Source organism: Galleria mellonella, unplaced genomic scaffold (assembly GCF_026898425.1).
Source record: "Galleria mellonella isolate WM207_F2 unplaced genomic scaffold, CSIRO_AGI_GalMel_v1 utg778, whole genome shotgun sequence".
Lineage (NCBI taxonomy): Eukaryota > Metazoa > Arthropoda > Insecta > Lepidoptera > Pyralidae > Galleria > Galleria mellonella.
The window spans coordinates 2785001-2812502 of NW_026442150.1; the positions used below are offsets into that span (position 1 = coordinate 2785001).

At 48.0% G+C, this 27502-nt stretch overlaps 9 protein-coding genes and 1 pseudogene across 9 annotated transcripts in view; all 10 read right to left on the reverse strand.

The window, feature by feature from the left end:
• Positions 1-778, reverse strand: part of LOC128202154 (histone H2B.3) — an 887-nt gene extending 109 nt beyond the window's left edge. The window contains exon 1 of the mRNA XM_052901339.1: positions 1-778. This exon is cut by the window's left edge and continues 109 nt beyond it. Within this exon, the coding sequence (XP_052757299.1) occupies positions 109-480 (372 nt within the window). The 5' untranslated portion in view covers positions 481-778 and the 3' untranslated portion in view covers positions 1-108.
• Positions 779-1575: 797 nt separating this feature from the next.
• Positions 1576-2298, reverse strand: LOC128202142 (histone H2A). Its single transcript, XM_052901326.1, has one exon. It carries the CDS (start codon positions 2174-2176, stop codon positions 1802-1804), a length of 375 nt encoding a protein of 124 aa, XP_052757286.1. The 5' UTR covers positions 2177-2298; the 3' UTR covers positions 1576-1801.
• A 414-nt stretch (positions 2299-2712) lies between these two features.
• On the reverse strand, positions 2713-4246 carry LOC128202133 (late histone H1-like). The gene has a single exon (XM_052901316.1). The coding sequence runs from the start codon at positions 4157-4159 to the stop codon at positions 3359-3361; it is 801 nt and encodes a 266-aa protein (XP_052757276.1). The 5' UTR covers positions 4160-4246; the 3' UTR covers positions 2713-3358.
• Positions 4247-6722: 2476 nt separating this feature from the next.
• Positions 6723-7871, reverse strand: LOC128202145 (histone H3-like; annotated as a pseudogene).
• A 576-nt stretch (positions 7872-8447) lies between these two features.
• Positions 8448-9327, reverse strand: LOC128202158 (histone H2B-like). Its single transcript, XM_052901343.1, has one exon. It carries the CDS (start codon positions 9032-9034, stop codon positions 8663-8665), a length of 372 nt encoding a protein of 123 aa, XP_052757303.1. The 5' UTR covers positions 9035-9327; the 3' UTR covers positions 8448-8662.
• Positions 9328-10176: 849 nt separating this feature from the next.
• On the reverse strand, positions 10177-10893 carry LOC128202143 (histone H2A). Its single transcript, XM_052901327.1, has one exon. It carries the CDS (start codon positions 10775-10777, stop codon positions 10403-10405), a length of 375 nt encoding a protein of 124 aa, XP_052757287.1. The 5' UTR covers positions 10778-10893; the 3' UTR covers positions 10177-10402.
• Positions 10894-11314: 421 nt separating this feature from the next.
• Positions 11315-12800, reverse strand: LOC128202138 (late histone H1-like). Its single transcript, XM_052901321.1, has one exon. The coding sequence runs from the start codon at positions 12787-12789 to the stop codon at positions 11989-11991; it is 801 nt and encodes a 266-aa protein (XP_052757281.1). The 5' UTR covers positions 12790-12800; the 3' UTR covers positions 11315-11988.
• A 4318-nt stretch (positions 12801-17118) lies between these two features.
• LOC128202157 (histone H2B-like) lies at positions 17119-18026 on the reverse strand. The gene has a single exon (XM_052901342.1). It carries the CDS (start codon positions 17705-17707, stop codon positions 17336-17338), a length of 372 nt encoding a protein of 123 aa, XP_052757302.1. The 5' UTR covers positions 17708-18026; the 3' UTR covers positions 17119-17335.
• Positions 18027-18823: 797 nt separating this feature from the next.
• Positions 18824-19520, reverse strand: LOC128202144 (histone H2A). Its single transcript, XM_052901328.1, has one exon. It carries the CDS (start codon positions 19401-19403, stop codon positions 19029-19031), a length of 375 nt encoding a protein of 124 aa, XP_052757288.1. The 5' UTR covers positions 19404-19520; the 3' UTR covers positions 18824-19028.
• A 418-nt stretch (positions 19521-19938) lies between these two features.
• Positions 19939-21478, reverse strand: LOC128202137 (late histone H1-like). The gene has a single exon (XM_052901320.1). It carries the CDS (start codon positions 21383-21385, stop codon positions 20585-20587), a length of 801 nt encoding a protein of 266 aa, XP_052757280.1. The 5' UTR covers positions 21386-21478; the 3' UTR covers positions 19939-20584.
• Positions 21479-27502: the final 6024 nt, after the last annotated feature.

The following is a 27502-nucleotide window of genomic DNA, read 5'->3' on the forward strand; positions in this document are numbered from 1 at the left end:
CACTGGAGAAAGTGATGGTGATGGTGATGCTGATGGAGGTCGTCCTCGTCCACGTGCTCGTGCTCGTCGTCGCCGTCGGGGAGTAGAATCACCGCGGCGATCACCTCCTCACTTGGAGCTGGTGTACTTGGTGACCGCCTTGGTGCCTTCGCTCACTGCGTGCTTGGCGAGCTCACCGGGCAGCAGCAGTCTCACGGATGTCTGCACCTCCCTCGAGGTGATCGTGGACCTCTTGTTGTAATGGGCGAGACGGCTAGCCTCGGCCGCGATGCGCTCAAATATATCGTTCACGAAGGAGTTCATGATCGACATCGCCTTGCTGGATATACCAGTGTCGGGGTGGACCTGCTTCAACACTTTGTAGATGTAAATGGCGTAGCTCTCCTTCCTCTTGCGCTTCTTCTTCTTGTCTCCCTTGGCGATGTTCTTCTGGGCCTTACCGGCCTTCTTCGCTGCCTTTCCGCTAATCTTGGGCGGCATTATTATTTATATATTTAAAAAAACGGAAGAAGAAAAAAAAAAAAAATAAACAAATAACCGCAAAAGATATAAAAAATGCGCAAATAAACAAAACGAGAATCGAAAGTGACGCGTACCGTGCCGTACAGTAGAATCGACCGACGGACGAGTGGATACAAACACCAATGAACGATAATCCGAACACACTTACTTGATATATATAGACCGTGGTCGGCTCGAGGGCGCACCGGGTGTAACGCGCGCTACGACCAATAGCGGACCGTGCGCATCGCGCCGCCGCAATAGACTGCAAAACCCCCCCCCCCCCCCGCCTATTTAAAGAATAATAATAACAACAATAATAATAAATAAAAAAAAAAAAAAAAAAAGTCAATATAGGTGATTCGTTGTGAAGGTAAATCATCATTGTGTGAAAAAAAAAAAAAAAAAAAAAAAAAAAAAAAAAAAAAAAAATTATAATAATAATAATATCCACAAATTGTTATAATTAATAAGAAAAGATACGGTTCTAAGTATTAATATAATTGTATGTTTGTTTACCTGATATTGGCGTGTACCAGGACAAGTGTTAATTGATATCATATGAGCTATACAATCAATTAATTAATATAAATCACACTTTTTAAATATATAATTTTATTATTATTATTATTATTATTATTTTTTTTTTTTTTTTTTTTTTTTTTTTAATAATATTCAAAATTCAAAATTCAAAAATCATTTATTCATGTAGGACATTTTAGCCGCTTATGAACGTAAAATTTTTACATTATAATTTTATATTTACCCTACCGTCCAGTTCGGTATATAGATCCAATTGAGAAGAACTGGCAAGAAACTCAATTGAATTACTTTTTTTTTTTTTTTTTTTTTTTTTTTAAGCCAGTTTATTTACAATAGTTAATGAATTTACAAAATAAGTATTACAAATTAATATATCACTATGTCTGTTCTCGATCTCTGTGTGTACATAAAAACTATTATGTTTATTTATTTATTATTTTTCTTCGTTACATATATACACGCGGATTAATTGTACCGCGGAATCGACCTTCTTCTCCTCAAGAGACGCGCACTGCGTATTTCAGATCAGTATTGCGGCCCTAAAAAGGGCCTTTTTATTATTATTATTATTTTTTTTTTTCTCATTCACGTCACATCACATCACACCACACCACACCACACACATAAGACACACCGCGACGACGACGTAAGGACTCGACCGGCGAGCGCGCGCCGCGCAGGTGTGCTAGTCGGAGTGCGAGTGTGAATGTGAATGTGAATGTGAATGAATGCGAGCGCAAACGAGAAGCGAGACCTCTTAAGCTTTCTTCTCGGTCTTCTTGGGCAAGAGCACCGCCTGTATGTTAGGGAGGACGCCACCCTGAGCGATGGTGACACCGGAGAGCAGCTTGTTCAACTCCTCGTCGTTCCTTATGGCGAGCTGCAGGTGTCTCGGTATGATCCTGGTCTTCTTGTTGTCCCTAGCGGCGTTGCCGGCCAACTCTAGCACCTCGGCGGCGAGGTACTCCATGACGGCCGCCAGGTAGACCGGAGCGCCGGCACCGACGCGCTCCGCGTAGTTGCCCTTGCGCAGCAGCCTATGGATACGGCCCACCGGGAACTGAAGACCGGCGCGATTGGATCGCGACTTCGCCTTCCCCTTGACTTTGCCGCCTTTGCCGCGTCCGGACATATTGTGTGTCGTGTGTCTTGTAAATAAATATATAACACAGAGGAATAGGACAAACGTTTCGCGACCAGCGGGAAACGTTCGAGCGATACGACAAAATGTAAGTAATGAACGAATCCAATATTCGTAATATATATATACGTGTCGACGGGGCCGCAGCGAGCTACGTGAGCACATCGGGGGGGGTTACGGAGAGAGAGAGAGAGCGAAACGTAGAGCGAGCGAGCGAGACAGACAGACAGTGTACTACTTGCTTGCTCGGTTACATTTTACGGATTATGTTGTCGTTGTTGTTGTGTGTTATACTACTTTGTACTTGTACAATGTTGTATGTATATATATATTTATTTATTTATCGGGGGAGTCGGGAGTCGGGCAGTCGGGCAGTCGGGCGTTCAGCAGAGACGGTGCTCGGTGATAATGATGGCGATGGCGATGGCGGGGTGACGGTGACGACTGTTGCTTGCTTTTGGATGGAGAAACGCATATATGGACAATAGAATGCATGCATGCATGCTCGCACGCGCATATATTTAAGAATATAGTTTTAAATTAAGATTTTATTGGAAGATTGTGTATGTACCTTGTGCCTACTACTTGTATATTATTATATATAATATATAATCGTCGTCGTCGTCGTCGTCGTCGTCGTGTTCGACGGTCGGTTGCCGTCTGTTCACCTGCTGTTTGATGAAGAAGATGAATCTACTACGACGTCGTGTCTCACTCGTGTCCCGCCTGCCAAGAAACCGTTTCGAATTCAGAAAAATATTGTTAGCCCTGAAAAGGGCTTTTTGTTTTGTTGTTTTTGTTTGCAGATACCACTACGACACACGCGCACGATCGGGGGCCGTAGTCAGCGTCGCCGTCGCCGTCGTCGTCGTCGTCGTCGTCGTCCATGGACGCAGAGCGGCGGGACGCGGCGGGGCGGCGGGGAGGCGCATCGCATCACACGCACCCGGGCGGCGACTGCGGCTGCTGCACCACCACACACTTTATCACACACCAAATGCGAACCTAATCCGTTCTCTATCGACAGCGACGACGGCGGGGTCGACGTCGTTGTGTCGTGGTGGTGTGGATGGAGGTGACAGCAGCTCTCAGCGTGGCCGACTCCGTCCGTCCGTCCGTCCGTCCGTCGGTCGACGTCTACTTCGCGACGAGAGAGACCGCACCGCCGAATTATTACTTCTTGGCTGATGCGGTCTTCTTAGCGGAGGTCTTCGATTTGGAAGCGGCGGCGGCGGTCTTCTTCGGTTTGGGCGCCTTCGGTTTCTTGGTCGGCGGCTTGGCGGTCTTCTTGGCCTTCGGTGCGGCGGCTGCGGCGGCGCCGCCTTTCGCCTTGGCCGGCGTGGAGGCCTTTCTCGCGGCGGCAGCGGCGGCGGCGGCGGCGGGTTTCCTTTTGGCGGCGGCCGCCTTCTTGTCTTTGGTGGCCGCCTTCGACTTGGACGGCGATGCGGCGGACGAGGCGGCCTTCTTCGCCTTACCGGCGCCGGCCGTCTCCTTCTTTCTGGACTTGGCGGTCGCCGAAGCGGCGGCGGAGGAGGCCGAAGAGGATCCCTTACCGCCGCCCGAGGCGGAGGCACCCGCGGAGCCGGTCCTGCTCGACGCCGTCGACCTCTTCTTCTTGCCCCCGGCGGAGGATTTCGACTTGTCGAGCTTGAAGGAACCGGACGCGCCCTGACCCTTGGTCTGAATCAGAGCTCCCGATTCGACGGCGCTCTTGAGATACTTTCTGATGAACGGTGCCAATTTTTCAGCGTCAACCTTGTACTGCGCGGCTATATATTTCTTGATCGCCTGCAGGGAGGATCCGCTGCGCTCCTTCAGCTCCTTAATGGCGTTGTTCACCATCTCGGAGGTCTTCGGGTGCGTCGGTTTGGCTTTCGCCTTCTTGACGCCGCCGGCCGCTGAAGCGGACGCCTTCGGTTTCTTCGCCGGCGTCGCCGGTGCGGGGGTTTCGGACGCTACAGCTGTGTCGGCCATCGTGTGTGTGTGTTTGTTTTACGCACGTGTAAATATCGATATAAAGATGAGAGATTATTCAATCAATTTTACACTTATTTTTGCTATGCTGCGTTTCAGTACATGGCGACCGATGAAACCTTCGGCAATACCGTATCGAGAACCCGTGTGCCGCTAGACGTTTTCTCGTATGAACACTTCCAAGTTTTCACTAGCCCGCGTCCGATTAATTGCGTCTAAAACGTCATATTCACAATATTCAGGTCTGGACGACCCGCCGGAGTGACCTGTCCGAGTTGATCTCCGCATCCGACGCACCGCCGAGGCGGTGAGGTTCGCGTGCGTCGCGCGAGAGCGGTATATTTTTGTCGTTGTGTATCGCGAGTACCTCGGGTCCACTTTAAAAGTTATTTTTCTTAATTGTACACGAGTTTTTGGCGTGTACGAGTCGACGTTACAAGTGTGAAGATACCGTTCTTCGAATCTGTAGCAATTATTCAAACGTCGCATCGCTAACGCGTCTATTTTGACCGTCTCAAGTGGAGGGTCGTAAAACTCGCGCGGTCGGCGGCAGACGTACGGTCGATCGTCCAACCGCACGCTTAAGAACATACATACGGCGTCTGTCCATTTGTTAGAATGCAACCTGCATTTGTGGTGGTTATAAATAATTTTTTATTTTTATTTATTTATTTATTTTTTTTTTTTTAAAGTATACGATTGTCCAGTAATTAATTAATTTATATATATTGCACGAGCGAACGAGTAAGCAAGCAAGCAAGCAAGCAAGCAAGCAAGCAAACAAACAAACAAACAAACAAACAAGATAGCTAGCAAGCCAACCAACTAGCGAACAAGCAAGAAAGAAACAAAAAAAAAAAAATAAATATTAAAGCAAAACGAGTAGGGGAGGGGGAGGGAGCGGTCTTCGGTTCAAAGTTCGCACGCCGATCGTCAATAATAATTGTCTCGATCAACATCACAACAAAACAATAACAACACAATTCTTAGTTAAATTATATCTCAAGTATTATATAATATAATAATAACAATAATCTTTAGCTACGTCGCTATATGATCGGCGTCGGCGTCTCTCTCACTTAAGTGTCTACGGGAACTAACTCTCACTACTTGTGAATAAATACGCGTCACCAATAACGTGCGTTTATATATTTATTAATAATTAATTATTTATTTATATATTTATTTATTTAAAAGAAAAAAACAGGCCTGTTAGCCCGCCTATCGAGTACGAGTAGTCTACCTGTCTGTGGGTACATTGCTAGCAATGACTAATGCGGAGTACGGTATACAACAACAACAACAATACCCTTCTCCAAATAAATAAATTAACAAACAAACACCCGAATAATTAAAAAAAAGAAAGGAGAAAATTATATTATATATATATATATATATATATATATATATATATATATATATATATATATATATATATTTTTTTTTTTTTTTTTTTTTTTTTTTCATTCATTCATCCATTAATTCGTTCGAACCCTCAGTTAGCTAGCCAAGCATGGTTAAGCAGAGTGTAAGTATGTATGTAAGTAAAGTATTCACCGTAAGAGCAAAGCAAAGCTTACTTAGGTGGTAGTGGTGGGTGTAGCTAGTTTAGTAAAACGTGCAAAACGATAATATCACGGTAGGGGTGAGCGAGTATTATACGCGCGTATAGTATATATTATTATGATTGTGATATTTTTTTTTTTTTTTTTTTTTTTTATTTTATTAACCTATGGTCGTAAAAAAAAACTTATATCCATTCCACCGGAAACTAATCGGTAATTTAGACAATTTTGCGGCCCTAAAAAGGGCCTTTTATTATTATAAATGATGACGACGGACGGTGATGATGATGATGATCAATATCGTCAACCACCTCCATCATCATGAATATTTAACCGCCGAAACCGTACAGAGTGCGGCCCTGGCGTTTCAGAGCGTAGACGACATCCATGGCGGTGACCGTCTTTCTCTTGGCGTGTTCCGTGTAGGTGACGGCATCACGGATGACGTTCTCAAGGAACACCTTCAGAACACCACGAGTTTCCTCGTAGATCAAACCAGAGATACGCTTGACACCACCACGGCGAGCAAGACGACGGATGGCGGGCTTCGTGATGCCCTGGATGTTATCGCGAAGCACCTTCCTGTGTCGCTTGGCGCCACCTTTTCCAAGACCTTTGCCTCCCTTGCCGCGACCGGTCATGTTCGCTATATATTATTATAGGATACACGATACGATACGAAACTGTACTAAAATGAACAGCGAACGCGTACAACGTCCGAAGCGAGCGAAACGGCAAAACTAACTACTTTGACAGAATGTAATCACGTTATATTTATACCCACGCCGCACGCCGGCGCGCGGCGGTCCCCCCCACCCGCGCGGCGATATTTTGACCCCCCCCCCCCCCGCTCCCCTCCAACCACCCCCCGCCCTCCGGCGCACACCCAGTGTTAAAACAAATAATCAAATAATAAAATAAAATAAAAAAAATAATAATAATAATAATAATAAATAAATAAATAAATAAATAAAAATATAATAAAATAAATAAAACTCAATATTGTCAACTGTGAAACGGGACTACCTTCTAACATACAGGACAGCCCCTCCATTATTTCCTCTATGATAAGATTGAAATACCAGACTTTTTTTTTTATAAATCTAAAAAATATAATATATATCCCTATATAAGTGTCCCTGTATGACGGATTCTAATATACTATATATTGTTATTATATTATGTTATTGTTACTATATATATATATATATATTAGTTTGTAATGTTTTACATGTTTTTTCATACATACATACATACATACACCCCACCGTTAGAAACATTCATATAGTAGAATCAAATTGCGGCCCTGAAAAGGGCCTTTTCATTATTATTATTAATTTGAAGAAAACTTAAGCACGTTCGCCTCTGATCCGGCGAGCAAGCTGGATGTCCTTGGGCATGATGGTAACTCGCTTAGCGTGGATGGCGCGCAAGTTGGTGTCATCAAAAAGACACACCAAGTAAGCCTCGCTGGCCTCCTGAATAAAGGTCATCACGGCGGAACTCTGGAAACGCAATCACTTTTGAAGTCCTGGGCGATTTCTCGCAGCAGGTGCTGGAACGGCAACTTGCGGATCAGCAACTCGGTGCTCTTCTGGTAGCGGCGGATCTCACGGAGGGCGACGGTGCCGGGCCTGTAACGATGCGGCTTCTTGACACCGCCGGTAGCCGGCGCGCTCTTGCGGGCAGCTTTCGTCGCCAACTGTTTCCTGGGCGCCTTGCCACCGGTCGATTTACGGGCGGTCTGCTTCGTACGTGCCATGATCGTCTCTACAAACCACAAACACAAACAAACAAACAAACAAAGGCAAATACACTACCGATCACGACGCGAGCGACGATGGCAGCGAGAATGGCAGAATGAATAAAAATTCTGCAGTCCGACTCCAGTCTTTATATATATATACGTGTAGAGAGACTGACGTTACGCGATTAGGGTGGGGGGGAAGTGAGAGTGAGATAGCGAGCGCGCGACCGCAAGCGAGAGCTAGCGAGCGAGGGCAGAAGTGTGTGCAAATGGGAGAGCAAGTGAGTGATGATTATTGTGCTACAAAAGAAGACTACTACTAACTACTACTACAACTATTACTTACCTAATTGTTAATCTATAATAATATTATTTTACTGAAGGAAAAGGACGACGAAAAAAAAAAAAAAAAAAAAAAAAAAAAAAAAAAAAACGTTGCCACCATCTGCCAACGTACAGAACATTATCTCCATTTTTTCTTAAAGAAAAATGATTGAAATCCCACTTTTTTGTTTTTTTAAACTAATAATACTACTACTATACGTGTACGTGTATGTTTATTCTATTTGCCTTGTATACCTTTTTGCCTGTACCTTTCCTGCACTCGATTAACCGCTAATTATTTTCTCTTTCAACACATCAAACTAATCGGTATATCTTTTGTTCAAGTGAAAATAAAGAATATATATTATATTATTATTTTCTCTTCAGTCGGACATATAGGTACATAATAATCGTGGATGTTTTAGCCTGTGACGTGATTATATATAATAAATATCACACACAGGTGTTTCTATATATATATATATATATATATATATATATATATATATATATATATATATATATATATATTGTGATATTCTTACCGGTATATTGGCTTATTAAATGTGTGTTGTTAGATAATATTCAAACAAATACATAGGGATAGACAGACCGTCCTAACTTGCGAGAGACTACAATAACACTGAACAACTCTGTGGCCCTGAAAAGGGCCTTTGTTTTGTTATTATTATATTTTGATAGAGAAAGAGAGCGATCGTTGCACGACGACTATAAACGAGACGAGGAGGCGGCGGTGGTGGCACTGGAGAAAGTGATGGTGATGGTGATGCTGATGGAGGTCGTCCTCGTCCACGTGCTCGTGCTCGTCGTCGCCGTCGGGGAGTAGAATCACCGCGGCGATCACCCTCACTTGGAGCTGGTGTACTTGGTGACCGCCTTGGTGCCTTCGCTCACTGCGTGCTTGGCGAGCTCACCGGGCAGCAGCAGTCTCACGGATGTCTGCACCTCCCTCGAGGTGATCGTGGACCTCTTGTTGTAATGGGCGAGACGGCTAGCCTCGCCGGCGATGCGCTCGAAAATGTCGTTGACGAAGCTGTTCATGATCGTCATGGCTTTGGAGGAGATGCCAGTGTCGGGGTGGACCTGCTTCAACACTTTGTAGATGTAAATGGCGTAGCTCTCCTTCCTCTTGCGCTTCTTCTTCTTGTCTCCCTTGGCGATGTTCTTCTGGGCCTTACCGGCCTTCTTCGCTGCCTTTCCGCTGGTCTTGGGCGGCATTATTATTTATATATTTAAAAAAACGGAAGAAGAAAAAAAAAAAAAAATAAACAAATAACCGCAAAAGATATAAAAAATGCGCAAATAAACAAAACGAGAATCGAAAGTGACGCGTACCGTGCCGTACAGTAGAATCGACCGACGGACGAGTGGATACAAACACCAATGAACGATAATCCGAACACACTTACTTGATATATATAGACCGTGGTCGGCTCGAGGGCGCACCGGGTGTAACGCGCGCTACGACCAATAGCGGACCGTGCGCATCGCGCCGCCGCAATAGACTGCAAAACCTCTAAGTATTAATATAATTGTATGTTTGTTTACCCCCCCCCCCCCCCCCGCCTATTTAAAGAATAATAATAACAACAATAATAATAAATAAAAAAAAAAAAAAAAAGTCAATATAGGTGATTCGTTGTGAAGGTAAATCATCATTGTGTGAAAAAAAAAAAAAAAAAAAAAAAAAAAAAAATTATAATAATAATAATATCCACAAATTGTTATAATTAATAAGAAAAGATACGGTTCTAAGTATTAATATAATTGTATGTTTGTTTACCTGATATTGGCGTGTACCAGGACAAGTGTTAATTGATATCATATGAGCTATACAATCAATTAATTAATATAAATCACACTTTTTAAATATATAATTTTATTATTATTATTATTATTATTATCGCGTCCCCGCCGGCGGGGACGGTTTTTTTTTTTTTTTTTTTTTTTTTTTTAATAATATTCAAAATTCAAAATTCAAAAATCATTTATTCATGTAGGACATTTTAGCCGCTTATGAACGTAAAATTTTTACATTATAATTTTATATTTACCCTACCGTCCAGTTCGGTATATAGATCCAATTGAGAAGAACTGGCAAGAAACTCAATTGAATTCTTTTTTTTTTTTTTTTTTTTTTTTTTAAGCCAGTTTATTTACAATAGTTAATGAATTTACAAAATAAGTATTACAAATTAATATATCACTATGTCTGTTCTCGATCTCTGTGTGTACATAAAAACTATTATGTTTATTTATTTATTATTTTTCTTCGTTACATATATACACGCGGATTAATTGTACCGCGGAATCGACCTTCTTCTCCTCAAGAGACGCGCACTGCGTATTTCAGATCAGTATTGCGGCCCTAAAAAGGGCCTTTTTATTATTATTATTATTTTTTTTTTTCTCATTCACGTCACATCACATCACACCACACCACACCACACACATAAGACACACCGCGACGACGACGTAAGGACTCGACCGGCGAGCGCGCGCCGCGCAGGTGTGCTAGTCGGAGTGCGAGTGTGAATGTGAATGTGAATGTGAATGAATGCGAGCGCAAACGAGAAGCGAGACCTCTTAAGCTTTCTTCTCGGTCTTCTTGGGCAAGAGCACCGCCTGTATGTTAGGGAGGACGCCACCCTGAGCGATGGTGACACCGGAGAGCAGCTTGTTCAACTCCTCGTCGTTCCTTATGGCGAGCTGCAGGTGTCTCGGTATGATCCTGGTCTTCTTGTTGTCCCTAGCGGCGTTGCCGGCCAACTCTAGCACCTCGGCGGCGAGGTACTCCATGACGGCCGCCAGGTAGACCGGAGCGCCGGCACCGACGCGCTCCGCGTAGTTGCCCTTGCGCAGCAGCCTATGGATACGGCCCACCGGGAACTGAAGACCGGCGCGATTGGATCGCGACTTCGCCTTCCCCTTGACTTTGCCGCCTTTGCCGCGTCCGGACATATTGTGTGTCGTGTGTCTTGTAAATAAATATATAACACAGAGGAATAGGACAAACGTTTCGCGACCAGCGGGAAACGTTCGAGCGATACGACAAAATGTAAGTAATGAACGAATCCAATATTCGTAATATATATATACGTGTCGACGGGGCCGCAGCGAGCTACGTGAGCACATCGGGGGGGGTTACGGAGAGAGAGAGAGAGAGAAACGTAGAGCGAGCGAGCGAGACAGACAGACAGTGTACTACTTGCTTGCTCGGTTACATTTTACGGATTATGTTGTCGTTGTTGTTGTGTGTTATACTACTTTTGTACTTGTACAATGTTGTATGTATATATATATTTATTTATTTATCGGGGGAGTCGGGAGTCGGGCAGTCGGGCAGTCGGGCGTTCAGCAGAGACGGTGCTCGGTGATAATGATGGCGATAGCGATGGCGGGGTGACGGTGACGACTGTTGCTTGCTTTTGGATGGAGAAACGCATATATGGACAATAGAATGCATGCATGCATGCTCGCACGCGCATATATTTAAGAATATAGTTTTAAATTAAGATTTTATTGGAAGATTGTGTATGTACCTTGTGCCTACTACTTGTATATTATTATATATAATATATAATCGTCGTCGTCGTCGTCGTCGTCGTCGTGTTCGACGGTCGGTTGCCGTCTGTTCACCTGCTGTTTGATGAAGAAGATGAATCTACTACGACGTCGTGTCTCACTCGTGTCCCGCCTGCCAAGAAACCGTTTCGAATTCAGAAAAATATTGTTAGCCCTGAAAAGGGCTTTTTGTTTTGTTGTTTTTGTTTGCAGATACCACTACGACACACGCGCACGATCGGGGGCCGTAGTCAGCGTCGCCGTCGCCGTCGTCGTCGTCGTCGTCGTCGTCCATGGACGCAGAGCGGCGGGACGCGGCGGGGCGGCGGGGAGGCGCATCGCATCACACGCACCCGGGCGGCGACTGCGGCTGCTGCACCACCACACACTTTATCACACACCAAATGCGAACCTAATCCGTTCTCTATCGACAGCGACGACGGCGGGGTCGACGTCGTTGTGTCGTGGTGGTGTGGATGGAGGTGACAGCAGCTCTCAGCGTGGCCGACTCCGTCCGTCCGTCCGTCCGTCCGTCCGTCCGTCCGTCCGTCCGTCCGTCCGTCGGTCGACGTCTACTTCGCGACGAGAGAGACCGCACCGCCGAATTATTACTTCTTGGCTGATGCGGTCTTCTTAGCGGAGGTCTTCGATTTGGAAGCGGCGGCGGCGGTCTTCTTCGGTTTGGGCGCCTTCGGTTTCTTGGTCGGCGGCTTGGCGGTCTTCTTGGCCTTCGGTGCGGCGGCTGCGGCGGCGCCGCCTTTCGCCTTGGCCGGCGTGGAGGCCTTTCTCGCGGCGGCAGCGGCGGCGGCGGCGGCGGGTTTCCTTTTGGCGGCGGCCGCCTTCTTGTCTTTGGTGGCCGCCTTCGACTTGGACGGCGATGCGGCGGACGAGGCGGCCTTCTTCGCCTTACCGGCGCCGGCCGTCTCCTTCTTTCTGGACTTGGCGGTCGCCGAAGCGGCGGCGGAGGAGGCCGAAGAGGATCCCTTACCGCCGCCCGAGGCGGAGGCACCCGCGGAGCCGGTCCTGCTCGACGCCGTCGACCTCTTCTTCTTGCCCCCGGCGGAGGATTTCGACTTGTCGAGCTTGAAGGAACCGGACGCGCCCTGACCCTTGGTCTGAATCAGAGCTCCCGATTCGACGGCGCTCTTGAGATACTTTCTGATGAACGGTGCCAATTTTTCAGCGTCAACCTTGTACTGCGCGGCTATATATTTCTTGATCGCCTGCAGGGAGGATCCGCTGCGCTCCTTCAGCTCCTTAATGGCGTTGTTCACCATCTCGGAGGTCTTCGGGTGCGTCGGTTTGGCTTTCGCCTTCTTGACGCCGCCGGCCGCTGAAGCGGACGCCTTCGGGTTCTTCGCCGGCGTCGCCGGTGCGGGGGTTTCGGACGCTACAGCTGTGTCGGCCATCGTGTGTGTGTGTTTGTTTTACGCACGTGTAAATATCGATATAAAGATGAGAGATTATTCAATCAATTTTACACTTATTTTTGCTATGCTGCGTTTCAGTACATGGCGACCGATGAAACCTTCGGCAATACCGTATCGAGAACCCGTGTGCCGCTAGACGTTTTCTCGTATGAACACTTCCAAGTTTTCACTAGCCCGCGTCCGATTAATTGCGTCTAAAACGTCATATTCACAATATTCAGGTCTGGACGACCCGCCGGAGTGACCTGTCCGAGTTGATCTCCGCATCCGACGCACCGCCGAGGCGGTGAGGTTCGCGTGCGTCGCGCGAGAGCGGTATATTTTTGTCGTTGTGTATCGCGAGTACCTCGGGTCCACTTTAAAAGTTATTTTTCTTAATTGTACACGAGTTTTTGGCGTGTACGAGTCGACGTTACAAGTGTGAAGATACCGTTCTTCGAATCTGTAGCAATTATTCAAACGTCGCATCGCTAACGCGTCTATTTTGACCGTCTCAAGTGGAGGGTCGTAAAACTCGCGCGGTCGGCGGCAGACGTACGGTCGATCGTCCAACCGCACGCTTAAGAACATACATACGGCGTCTGTCCATTTGTTAGAATGCAACCTGCATTTGTGGTGGTTATAAATAATCTTTTTTTTTTTTTATTTATTTATTTATTTTTTTTTTTTTAAAGTATACGATTGTCCAGTAATTAATTAATTTATATATATTGCACGAGCGAACGAGTAAGCAAGCAAGCAAGCAAGCAAGCAAGCAAACAAACAAACAAACAAACAAACAAGATAGCTAGCAAGCCAACCAACTAGCGAACAAGCAAGAAAGAAACAAAAAAAAAAAAAAAAAATAAATATTAAAGCAAAACGAGTAGGGGAGGGGGAGGGAGCGGTCTTCGGTTCAAAGTTCGCACGCCGATCGTCAATAATAATTGTCTCGATCAACATCACAACAAAACAATAACAACACAATTCTTAGTTAAATTATATCTCAAGTATTATATAATATAATAATAAACAATAATCTTTAGCTACGTCGCTATATGATCGGCGTCGGCGTCTCTCTCACTTAAGTGTCTACGGGAACTAACTCTCACTACTTGTGAATAAATACGCGTCACCAATAACGTGCGTTTATATATTTATTAATAATTAATTATTTATTTATATATTTATTTATTTAAAAGAAAAAAAAACAGGCCTGTTAGCCCGCCTATCGAGTACGAGTAGTCTACCTGTCTGTGGGTACATTGCTAGCAATGACTAATGCGGAGTACGGTATACAACAACAACAACAATACCCTTCTCCAAATAAATAAATTAACAAACAAACACCCGAATAATTAAAAAAAAAAGAAAGGAGAAAATTATATTATATATATATATATATATATATATATATATATATATATATATATATATATATATATATATATTTTTTTTTTTTTTTTCATTCATTCATCCATTAATTCGTTCGAACCCTCAGTTAGCTAGCCAAGCATGGTTAAGCAGAGTGTAAGTATGTATGTAAGTAAAGTATTCACCGTAAGAGCAAAGCAAAGCTTACTTAGGTGGTAGTGGTGGGTGTAGCTAGTTTAGTAAAACGTGCAAAACGATAATATCACGGTAGGGGTGAGCGAGTATTATACGCGCGTATAGTATATATTATTATGATTGTGATATTTTTTTTTTTTTTTTTTTTTTTTTATTTTATTAACCTATGGTCGTAAAAAAAAACTTATATCCATTCCACCGGAAACTAATCGGTAATTTAGACAATTTTGCGGCCCTAAAAAGGGCCTTTTATTATTATAAATGATGACGACGGACGGTGATGATGATGATGATCAATATCGTCAACCACCTCCATCATCATCATCATTTAACCGCCGAAACCGTACAGAGTGCGGCCCTGGCGTTTCAGAGCGTAGACGACATCCATGGCGGTGACCGTCTTTCTCTTGGCGTGTTCCGTGTAGGTGACGGCATCACGGATGACGTTCTCAAGGAACACCTTCAGAACACCACGAGTTTCCTCGTAGATCAAACCAGAGATACGCTTGACACCACCACGACGAGCAAGACGACGGATGGCGGGCTTCGTGATGCCCTGGATGTTGTCACGAAGTACCTTCCTGTGACGCTTGGCTCCTCCTTTTCCCAGACCCTTTCCTCCTTTACCGCGACCGGTCATGTTCGCTATATATTATTATAGGATACACGATACGATACGAAACTGTACTAAAATGAACAGCGAACGCGTACAACGTCCGAAGCGAGCGAAACGGCAAAACTAACTACTTTGACAGAATGTAATCACGTTATATTTATACCCACGCCGCACGCCGGCGCGCGGCGGTCCCCCCCACCCGCGCGGCGATATTTTGACCCCCCCCCCCGCTCCCCTCCAACCACCCCCCGCCCTCCGGCGCACACCCAGTGTTAAAACAAATAATCAAATAATAAAATAAAATAAAAAAAATAATAATAATAATAATAATAAATAAATAAATAAATAAATAAAAATATAATAAAATAAATAAAACTCAATATTGTCAACTGTGAAACGGGACTACCTTCTAACATACAGGACAGCCCCTCCATTATTTCCTCTATGATAAGATTGAAATACCAGACTTTTTTTTTTATAAATCTAAAAAATATAATATATATCCCTATATAAGTGTCCCTGTATGACGGATTCTAATATACTATATATTGTTATTATATTATGTTATTGTTACTATATATATATATATATATTAGTTTGTAATGTTTTACATGTTTTTTCATACATACATACATACATACACCCCACCGTTAGAAACATTCATATAGTAGAATCAAATTGCGGCCCTGAAAAGGGCCTTTTCAATATTATTATTAATTTGAAGAAAACTTAAGCACGTTCGCCTCTGATCCGGCGAGCGAGTTGGATGTCCTTGGGCATGATGGTAACTCGCTTGGCGTGGATGGCGCACAAGTTGGTGTCTTCGAAAAGACCCACCAAGTAAGCCTCGCTGGCCTCCTGAAGGGCCATCACGGCGGAGCTCTGGAAACGCAAGTCGGTCTTGAAGTCCTGGGCGATTTCTCTGACCAGGCGCTGGAACGGCAACTTGCGGATCAGAAGCTCAGTCGATTTTTGGTAGCGACGGATCTCACGAAGAGCGACGGTACCGGGGCGGTAACGATGGGGCTTCTTGACACCGCCGGTAGCCGGCGCGCTCTTGCGGGCAGCTTTCGTCGCCAACTGTTTCCTGGGCGCCTTGCCACCGGTCGATTTACGGGCGGTCTGCTTCGTACGTGCCATGATCGTCTCTACAAACCACAAACACAAACAAACAAACAAACAAAGGCAAATACACTACCGATCACGATGCGAGCGACGATGGCAGCGAGAATGGCAGAATGAATAAAAATTCTGCAGTCCGACTCCAGTCTTTATATATATATACGTGTAGAGAGACTGACGTTACGCGATTCGGGTGGGGGGGAAGTGAGAGTGAGATAGCGAGCGCGCGACCGCAAGCGAGAGCTAGCGAGCGAGGGCAGAAGTGTGTGCAAATGGGAGAGCAAGTGAGTGATGATTATTGTGCTACAAAAGAAGACTACTACTAACTACTACTACAACTATTACTTACCTAATTGTTAATCTATAATAATATTATTTTACTGAAGGAAAAGGACGAGGTCAAAAAAAAAAAAAAAAAAAAAAAAAAAAAAAAAAAAAAAAAAAAAAAAAAAAAAAAAAAAAAAAAAAAAAAAAACGTTGCCACCATCTGCCAACGTACAGAACATTATCTCCATTCCACCATTTTTTCTTAAAGAAAAATGATTGAAATCCCACTTTTTTGTTTTTTTAAACTAATAATACTACTACTATACGTGTACGTGTATGTTTATTCTATTTGCCTTGTATACCTTTTTGCCTGTACCTTTCCTGCACTCGATTAACCGCTAATTATTTTCTCTTTCAACACATCAAACTAATCGGTATATCTTTTGTTCAAGTGAAAATAAAGAATATATATTATATTATTATTTTCTCTTCAGTCGGACATATAGGTACATAATAATCGTGGATGTTTTAGCCTGTGACGTGATTATATATAATAAATATCACACACAGGTGTTACTATATATATATATATATATATATATATATATATATATATATATATATATATATATATTGTGATATTCTTACCGGTATATTGGCTTATTAAATGTGTGTTGTTAGATAATATTCAAACAAATACATAGGGATAGACAGACCGTCCTAACTTGCGAGAGACTACAATAACACTGAACAACTCTGTGGCCCTGAAAAGGGCCTTTGTTTTGTTATTATTATATTTTGATAGAGAAAGAGAGCGATCGTTGCACGACGACTATAAACGAGACGAGGAGGCGGCGGTGGTGGCACTGGAGAAAGTGATGGTGATGGTGATGCTGATGGAGGTCGTCCTCGTCCACGTGCTCGTGCTCGTCGTCGCCGTCGGGGAGTAGAATCACCGCGGCGATCACCTCCTCACTTGGAGCTGGTGTACTTGGTGACCGCCTTGGTGCCTTCGCTCACTGCGTGCTTGGCGAGCTCACCGGGCAGCAGCAGTCTCACGGATGTCTGCACCTCCCTCGAGGTGATCGTGGACCTCTTGTTGTAATGGGCGAGACGGCTAGCCTCGCCGGCGATGCGCTCGAAAATGTCGTTGACGAAGCTGTTCATGATCGTCATGGCTTTGGAGGAGATGCCAGTGTCGGGGTGGACCTGCTTCAACACTTTGTAGATGTAAATGGCGTAGCTCTCCTTCCTCTTGCGCTTCTTCTTCTTGTCTCCCTTGGCGATGTTCTTCTGGGCCTTACCGGCCTTCTTCGCTGCCTTTCCGCTGGTCTTGGGCGGCATTATTATTTATATATTTAAAAAAACGGAAGAAGAAAAAAAAAAAAAAAAATAAACAAATAACCGCAAAAGATATAAAAAATGCGCAAATAAACAAAACGAGAATCGAAAGTGACGCGTACCGTGCCGTACAGTAGAATCGACCGACGGACGAGTGGATACAAACACCAATGAACGATAATCCGAACACACTTACTTGATATATATAGACCGTGGTCGGCTCGAGGGCGCACCGGGTGTAACGCGCGCTACGACCAATAGCGGACCGTGCGCATCGCGCCGCCGCAATAGACTGCAAAACCTCCCCCCCCCCCCGCCTATTTAAAGAATAATAATAACAACAATAATAATATAAAAAAAAAAAAAAAAAAAGTCAATATAGGTGATTCGTTGTGAAGGTAAATCATCATTGTGTGAAAAAAAAAAAAAAAAAAAAAAAAAAAAAAATTATAATAATAATAATATCCACAAATTGTTATAATTAATAAGAAAAGATACGGTTCTAAGTATTAATATAATTGTATGTTTGTTTACCTGATATTGGCGTGTACCAGGACAAGTGTTAATTGATATCATATGAGCTATACAATCAATTAATTAATATAAATCACACTTTTTAAATATATAATTTTATTATTATTATTATTATTATTATTTTTTTTTTTTTTTTTTTTTTTTTTTTTTTTAATAATATTCAAAATTCAAAATTCAAAAATCATTTATTCATGTAGGACATTTTAGCCGCTTATGAACGTAAAATTTTTACATTATAATTTTATATTTACCCTACCGTCCAGTTCGGTATATAGATCCAATTGAGAAGAACTGGCAAGAAACTCAATTGAATTACTTTTTTTTTTTTTTTTTTTTTTTTTTTTTTTAAGCCAGTTTATTTACAATAGTTAATGAATTTACAAAATAAGTATTACAAATTAATATATCACTATGTCTGTTCTCGATCTCTGTGTGTACATAAAAACTATTATGTTTATTTATTTATTATTTTTCTTCGTTACATATATACACGCGGATTAATTGTACCGCGGAATCGACCTTCTTCTCCTCAAGAGACGCGCACTGCGTATTTCAGATCAGTATTGCGGCCCTAAAAAGGGCCTTTTTTTATTATGATTATTATTTTTTTTTTCTCATTCACGTCACATCACATCACACCACACCACACCACACACATAAGACACACCGCGACGACGACGTAAGGACTCGACCGGCGAGCGCGCGCCGCGCAGGTGTGCTAGTCGGAGTGCGAGTGTGAATGTGAATGTGAATGTGAATGAATGCGAGCGCAAACGAGAAGCGAGACCTCTTAAGCTTTCTTCTCGGTCTTCTTGGGCAAGAGCACCGCCTGTATGTTAGGGAGGACGCCACCCTGAGCGATGGTGACACCGGAGAGCAGCTTGTTCAACTCCTCGTCGTTCCTTATGGCGAGCTGCAGGTGTCTCGGTATGATCCTGGTCTTCTTGTTGTCCCTAGCGGCGTTGCCGGCCAACTCTAGCACCTCGGCGGCGAGGTACTCCATGACGGCCGCCAGGTAGACCGGAGCGCCGGCACCGACGCGCTCCGCGTAGTTGCCCTTGCGCAGCAGCCTATGGATACGGCCCACCGGGAACTGAAGACCGGCGCGATTGGATCGCGACTTCGCCTTCCCCTTGACTTTGCCGCCTTTGCCGCGTCCGGACATATTGTGTGTCGTGTGTCTTGTAAATAAATATATAACACAGAGGAATAGGACAAACGTTTCGCGACCAGCGGGAAACGTTCGAGCGATACGACAAAATGTAAGTAATGAACGAATCCAATATTCGTAATATATATATACGTGTCGACGGGGCCGCAGCGAGCTACGTGAGCACATCGGGGGGGTTACGGAGAGAGAGAGAGAGCGAAACGTAGAGCGAGCGAGCGAGACAGACAGACAGTGTACTACTTGCTTGCTCGGTTACATTTTACGGATTATGTTGTCGTTGTTGTTGTGTGTTATACTACTTTGTACTTGTACCATGTTGTATGTATATATATATTTATTTATTTATCGGGGGAGTCGGGAGTCGGGCAGTCGGGCAGTCGGGCGTTCAGCAGAGACGGTGCTCGGTGATAATGATGGCGATGGCGATGGCGGGGTGACGGTGACGACTGTTGCTTGCTTTTGGATGGAGAAACGCATATATGGACAATAGAATGCATGCATGCATGCTCGCACGCGCATATATTTAAGAATATAGTTTTAAATTAAGATTTTATTGGAAGATTGTGTATGTACCTTGTGCCTACTACTTGTATATTATTATATATAATATATAATCGTCGTCGTCGTCGTCGTCGTCGTCGTGTTCGACGGTCGGTTGCCGTCTGTTCACCTGCTGTTTGATGAAGAAGATGAATCTACTACGACGTCGTGTCTCACTCGTGTCCCGCCTGCCAAGAAACCGTTTCGAATTCAGAAAAATATTGTTAGCCCTGAAAAGGGCTTTTTGTTTTGTTGTTTTTGTTTGCAGATACCACTACGACACACGCGCACGATCGGGGGCCGTAGTCAGCGTCGCCGTCGCCGTCGTCGTCGTCGTCGTCGTCGTCCATGGACGCAGAGCGGCGGGACGCGGCGGGGCGGCGGGGAGGCGCATCGCATCACACGCACCCGGGCGGCGACTGCGGCTGCTGCACCACCACACACTTTATCACACACCAAATGCGAACCTAATCCGTTCTCTATCGACAGCGACGACGGCGGGGTCGACGTCGTTGTGTCGTGGTGGTGTGGATGGAGGTGACAGCAGCTCTCAGCGTGGCCGACTCCGTCCGTCCGTCCGTCCGTCCGTCGGTCGACGTCTACTTCGCGACGAGAGAGACCGCACCGCCGAATTATTACTTCTTGGCTGATGCGGTCTTCTTAGCGGAGGTCTTCGATTTGGAAGCGGCGGCGGCGGTCTTCTTCGGTTTGGGCGCCTTCGGTTTCTTGGTCGGCGGCTTGGCGGTCTTCTTGGCCTTCGGTGCGGCGGCTGCGGCGGCGCCGCCTTTCGCCTTGGCCGGCGTGGAGGCCTTTCTCGCGGCGGCAGCGGCGGCGGCGGCGGCGGGTTTCCTTTTGGCGGCGGCCGCCTTCTTGTCTTTGGTGGCCGCCTTCGACTTGGACGGCGATGCGGCGGACGAGGCGGCCTTCTTCGCCTTACCGGCGCCGGCCGTCTCCTTCTTTCTGGACTTGGCGGTCGCCGAAGCGGCGGCGGAGGAGGCCGAAGAGGATCCCATACCGCCGCCCGAGGCGGAGGCACCCGCGGAGCCGGTCCTGCTCGACGCCGTCGACCTCTTCTTCTTGCCCCCGGCGGAGGATTTCGACTTGTCGAGCTTGAAGGAACCGGACGCGCCCTGACCCTTGGTCTGAATCAGAGCTCCCGATTCGACGGCGCTCTTGAGATACTTTCTGATGAACGGTGCCAATTTTTCAGCGTCAACCTTGTACTGCGCGGCTATATATTTCTTGATCGCCTGCAGGGAGGATCCGCTGCGCTCCTTCAGCTCCTTAATGGCGTTGTTCACCATCTCGGAGGTCTTCGGGTGCGTCGGTTTGGCTTTCGCCTTCTTGACGCCGCCGGCCGCTGAAGCGGACGCCTTCGGTTTCTTCGCCGGCGTCGCCGGTGCGGGGGTTTCGGACGCTACAGCTGTGTCGGCCATCGTGTGTGTGTGTTTGTTTTACGCACGTGTAAATATCGATATAAAGATGAGAGATTATTCAATCAATTTTACACTTATTTTTGCTATGCTGCGTTGAATGAATGAAGGTTCATCCGCAACCCTTTACAGGGTTGCAGGTGCGGGCCTCGAGCAATGGCTCTTTGCCCGGGCGCATACTGCGTAGGCTGCCGCCTACGCGTCGATTTTTTCGACCCGTAGGGCCGAGCCGACACTATTGTAAATAGTGTCGGCTAGGGAAAAAAACATTTCTCGTGGGAGAAATGGGAAATGGGGAAATTATTCACGTCGTCGACCGTGCAGGGCCGGTTGAACCGTCGCTGCGTTGTGCCTGCTGTGCGCAGGAGATCTCGCGGCAATGCGCGCGTTGCGTCCGGGGGACGCGCATGGAGTGGGGCGAGGTCCCTTAGATGGGGGTGGACGCTATTATCCGCCCGGCTGAACATAGCGCGTGCCAGCCGGCGGACAAATTCGTCCACGCTAGGGACCGCGAGATCTCGGGCTATGACGTCATTTCTGACGTATCTAGCAGCGTCTGCGCACAGTCGCAAGGCACAGTTCTGCTGAACCTGCAGGCGCCGCCTCTGTGCATCGGAGCACAGTGCGTACCACGCGGGGGAGGCATACGTCAGCTGCGAACGAATATAGGCTTTGTAGATACCTACTTTCGTCCGCAGCGACAGGTTGGAACGTAGGACCGGTCGCAGCATGCCGCGTGCGGCCTTTGCCTGCGTGACCGCGCGTGAAACGTGCGCGGTCATACGCAGCGACCGGTCTATCTCGACCCCTAGGTAGCGCACTGTGCGCTCCCATGAGATGGGCGTGCCACGGAGGTTGAGAGGCGGCGGATAGTGGGTCCTGCAGCGAGTGGCGAGCGCCACCGTCTTACCCACGTTGACGGCGATGCGCCACTTGTCGAGCCACTCGGGCAGGAGGTTCAGCAGCCGCTGCATCTTGCGTGCGGCGGCAACGACACTGGTCGACGACGTGAAATAGGCACTGTCGTCGGCAAAAAGGGCGAGGACGACATCGCGCTCTCCCTCGAGGAGCTCATCCCTCAAGGTGGGGATGTCGTCGGTGTACGTCGCGTACAAAGCTGGCGATATGCAGCTGCCCTGCGGCACTCCGGCGGCGATGGGGTGGACGGTAGAGTCCGTGCCCTCGACCGTTACATAAAAGTTCCGGCCGGTAAGAAAATTGTCTATGACCCGCACGTAGGCTTGCGGCGTGCTAGTATACTCCACCAACTTGTATACTAGGCCGTCGTGCCACACACGGTCGAACGCTTTCTCTATGTCGAGAAACACACCGACTACGCGTCGACCGCGGTTATGCTCGACGGCCATGTGGTGGAGCACGCGCGCAAGCTGGAGCGTGGTAGAGTGGCCGCCCCTAAAACCGTACTGTTCGTCCCGCGGGGTGACATGCGGGTACAGACGGCGGAGCAGCGCACGCTCAAAGGTCTTAGCTACGTGCGGGAGCAGTGTTATCGGCCGGTAACTGGCCGGGAGTCTTTTATCTTTCCCGATGCTGCGTTATAATAAGGGTTCATCCGCAACCCTTTACAGGGTTGCAGGTGCGGGCCTCGGGTGTGTACCCTTTGCCCGAGCGGTCTGCACAGGCTGCCGCCTGTGCGTCAATACATTTCAGCCCGTTGGGCTGAGCCGACACTATTGTGAATAGCGCCGGCTAGGGAAAATGAAAATAGAAAAAGTGAAAAAGTGAGCGGGGAAATATGGAAATGTGTGTCGTCGACCGTGCAGGGCCGGTATTAACCGTCGCCCTGCGGGGTGCCTGCTGTGCGCAGGAGATCTCGCGGCAGTGCGCGTGTCGCGTCCGGTGGGCGCGCGTGAAGTGGTGCGAGGTCCCTCAGGTGTTTGGTGACTGCTGTCCGCCCGGCTGAACATTGTGCGTGCCAGCCGGCGGACAAACTCTTCCACAGTGGGGACCGCGAGATCCCGGGATTACGTCATTACGAGCGTAACGACCCGCGCCTGCGCACAGTCGCAGAACGCAGTTCTGTTGAACCTACATGCGCCGCCTCTGTGAGTCAGAACACAGTGCGTACCACGCGCGGGAGACGTATGTCAGCTGCGAACGAATATAAGATTTATATATCCCTAACTTCGTTCGCAGCGGGAGTGGAATGCAGGACCGGCCGCAGCATGGCCCGCGCGGTCTTAGTCTGTGTGACCGCGCGGTTTACCTGTGCTGTCATTCGCAGCGACCGGTCGATCTCTACCCCTAGGTAACGCACTGAGTGCTCCCATGATATGGGTAACCCACGGAGATGGAGAGGCGGCGGATAGCGTGTGCGGCTACGAGTTAGCAGCGCCACCGTCTTCCCCACGTTGACGGCAATACGCCACTTGTCTAGCCACACAGGCAAGAGGTCCAACAGTCGCTGCATTCTACGTGCAGCGATGTCGGCGTTGGTCGACGACGTGAAATACGCACTGTCGTCGGCAAATAGAGCGAGGACGACATCACGCTCTCCCTCAAGGAGCTCATCCCCCAAGGTGGGGATGTCGTCCGTGTACGTCGCGTACAATGCTGGTGAAATACAGCTGCCCTGCGGCACTCCGGCGGCAATAGGGTGGACTGTTGAGTCCACGCCCTCGACCGTGACATAAAAGCTCCGGCCGCGTAGAAAATTGTCTATTACCCGCACGTAGGCTTGCGGTGTGCTTGTGTGCACCAATAACTTATATACTAGGCCGTCGTGCCACACGCGGTCGAACGCTTTCTCGACATCGAGAAAAACACCGACGGCGTATCGACCGCGGTTATGTTCGACGGCCAAATGATGCAGCACACGCGCAAGTTGGAGCGTTGTTGAGTGGCCGCCCCTAAAACCGAACTGCTCATCCCGTGGAGTGACGGACGGGTACAGCCGGCGGAGCAGCGCGCGCTCAAAGGTCTTCGCTACGTGCGGGAGAAGTGTTATCGGCCGGTAGCTGGCCGGGAAACGTTTATCTTTCCCGGCTTTCGGGAGGGCGATTACTCGGCCAAGTTTCCAATTAGTAGGAAAGTGGCCGGTGCGGAGTATGCCGTTGTAGAGCTTGGTAATGAATACCAATGCTCTACGGGGCAGCTGGGCGAGTGCCGTTGTGGGAATTTTATCCGCTCCGGGCGCCTTGCGCCTAGGTAGGCGCTCGATGATGCGCCTTACCTCGCCGGGCGAAACGAATTTAACCTCCGTTAAGTCCGGCGGCGGAGCGGTATGGAACTCGCCTACGCGACGTACAACGCGCTCGTGGTGCTCGACGACAGTGCTATGTGCGTCGGCGGCTGTCGGATTGGCAGTGAACTGCCCCTCCAAGTGGCTGGCCAGGATTTCTGCCCGGTCAATAGCTGCGTAACAACGCCTGCCCGTTTCATCGAATAACGGGCAGACGGGGGGTCGTGCCTTAGTGAGCTGTCGGTTTAGGGCGTACAGAGAGTCGTCGTGTTCGCCCGCGCGGGAGATTACACCCTCCCACGAGGAGCCACGCCAGTCGCGGACTCCCTCCGACAGCTCCGCAGCGAGACAGTTAAGCTCACGCTTGACCCGTGGACAACGGGTGCGGGCCCATAGGCGGCGGAGTTTGCGTTTGCGCGACAACTTATCGCTCAAATGTGCCGGCAATTCGACTCGACGACGAGCCGCCGAGTGAACGGTGGTGGTGGCCGCCTCTAGGGCGCTTTGGATGCGCTCTTGTATAGCGATAGAGGCGGCCTCTATGCCCTCGGGCGTGGTAAAGTCGCCGACGAGGGGTATGTGCTGGAGGCTTGAACGATAAGCCGTCCAGTTTGTACTCCGCCGCTCCGACTTGTGCGATGTGGTGACCGCACCTAGGTCGAGCGTGGCTAGAACTGGGAGGTGTTGTGTGTCCATGTCATACAACACCTCCATATTGACCGGGCAGGGCACTCGCTGCACGAGTGCTATGTCCAGAACGTCTGGATATTGTCGACGGTTGGTAGGAATGTGTGTTGGGTGTAAAGGGCCCAACACGTCGTAACCGTGACTGTCGGCGTCACGGAGGAGTCTGGTACCCATAGGCGATATCACCCGGCTACCCCAAGTCGGGTGTTTTGCATTAAGATCGCCCATGAGTAAAGTGGGACTCCTCCCGTCCAGGACGTTCCGGACATCGGAGGGGCAGAATTCGTTAACCGGGGGGCGGTAGGCGGCGTATACTCTCAGCTCCGCGCCGTCGATGTTTATGCTAACTCCTATGGAGCGCATGACGCGGAACTCGGGGAGCGCCAACTCACCGTGCACAATGTCGCGGCGGACCAGTATAGCGGTGCCGCGGTAAGCTACACCTGCGGGGGACCGCTCGTCCCGCCTGTACACGAAGTAGTTGGGCACCCTCAACGTCTCCCTGGGAGCCAACTTGGTCTCCCCCAGGAGTATTAAATGGATATCCTGGGATTGAGCAAGGAGACGGAGACCGTCCACCTTGTCCTTTATCCCCCCGGGGTTCCAGTACAGGACGCGGAGCGAGTTACTCCGCGCCTCTGTACTGGCTTATTGTGGCCAATCCGGACAATGCCGCCGACTTAACGTCTTCTCCAGCCGCTAAGGCCGAAAGGAGGTCGACCAGGAGGCCCAGTATTAAATTTAGGGCTCCGTTGTCCGCTGTAACAGTGGGGAAATCGCGCGTCTGAGTCGGCTGTGGTGCCGTGTGAATCGGCCGCCGAGGTACGTTACTAGGTGTAACAGGTGCGTCGGCCAATAGCGGCCGGGCACGCACCTGTTGCACTCTCGAGTTTAATGACGCCGTCTGGCGGCGATCGAACGAGACAGCATTAGTTTGTTGTTGTGGCTGTCTCGTTCTATTGATTGCCCCGTGCAAAGTAGACGATATCGGGGGCTGGCGTTGGGGGGGGGCGAATGCCCCGTGGGACGGTTGCGCTTGAAAGCGCGTTGTCGCCGTCTCGACCTCCTCTAACGGTGTGGACGCCGCCGCCATACGGTTGCGGCGTTTACGACCGGCGCGGTTGCGCTTTCGACGCTTGGGCGCCTCGCCTCTCGCTATGGGCGGATTTGCCGGGGCCATAAGTGTGCCCCGCTTGAAAGTAGGTACCGTTGACACCGGCACCGGTGCCAGCGGTAGGAATGAACGTTGAGGCGCTGTGGCGCGCGCGGAGCGTTGCGCGCGCGTCGGGGCCGTTTGAAGCGGCGCCGGGCCGCGACGATTGGGCCCGGGTGTGTCCGCAGGCAATGGGGGTGCGGCAGGGCGGGTTGGATACCCCTGCGGCGGGCTTCTCTTTTGTACACGGCACACCGCCTATCGTTGGCGGTGTGCGGTTTGGCGCAGTTGGCGCATGTGGGCTTCTGGTCGCGCGGTCGTGTGCAGTCGACGGCCGCGTGTTCGCCGGCACAGCGGACACATTTGATCGGCCGGTGGCAATTGGCCGATGAGTGTCCATGCTGCTGCGTTTCAGTACATGGCGACCGATGAAACCTTCGGCAATACCGTATCGAGAACCCGTGTGCCGCTAGACGTTTTCTCGTATGAACACTTCCAAGTTTTCACTAGCCCGCGTCCGATTAATTGCGTCTAAAACGTCATATTCACAATATTCAGGTCTGGACGACCCGCCGGAGTGACCTGTCCGAGTTGATCTCCGCATCCGACGCACCGCCGAGGCGGTGAGGTTCGCGTGCGTCGCGCGAGAGCGGTATATTTTTGTCGTTGTGTATCGCGAGTACCTCGGGTCCACTTTAAAAGTTATTTTTCTTAATTGTACACGAGTTTTTGGCGTGTACGAGTCGACGTTACAAGTGTGAAGATACCGTTCTTCGAATCTGTAGCAATTATTCAAACGTCGCATCGCTAACGCGTCTATTTTGACCGTCTCAAGTGGAGGGTCGTAAAACTCGCGCGGTCGGCGGCAGACGTACGGTCGATCGTCCAACCGCACGCTTAAGAACATACATACGGCGTCTGTCCATTTGTTAGAATGCAACCTGCATTTGTGGTGGTTATAAATAATCTTTTTTATTTTTTATTTATTTATTTATTTTTTTTTTTTTAAAGTATACGATTGTCCAGTAATTAATTAATTTATATATATTGCACGAGCGAACGAGTAAGCAAGCAAGCA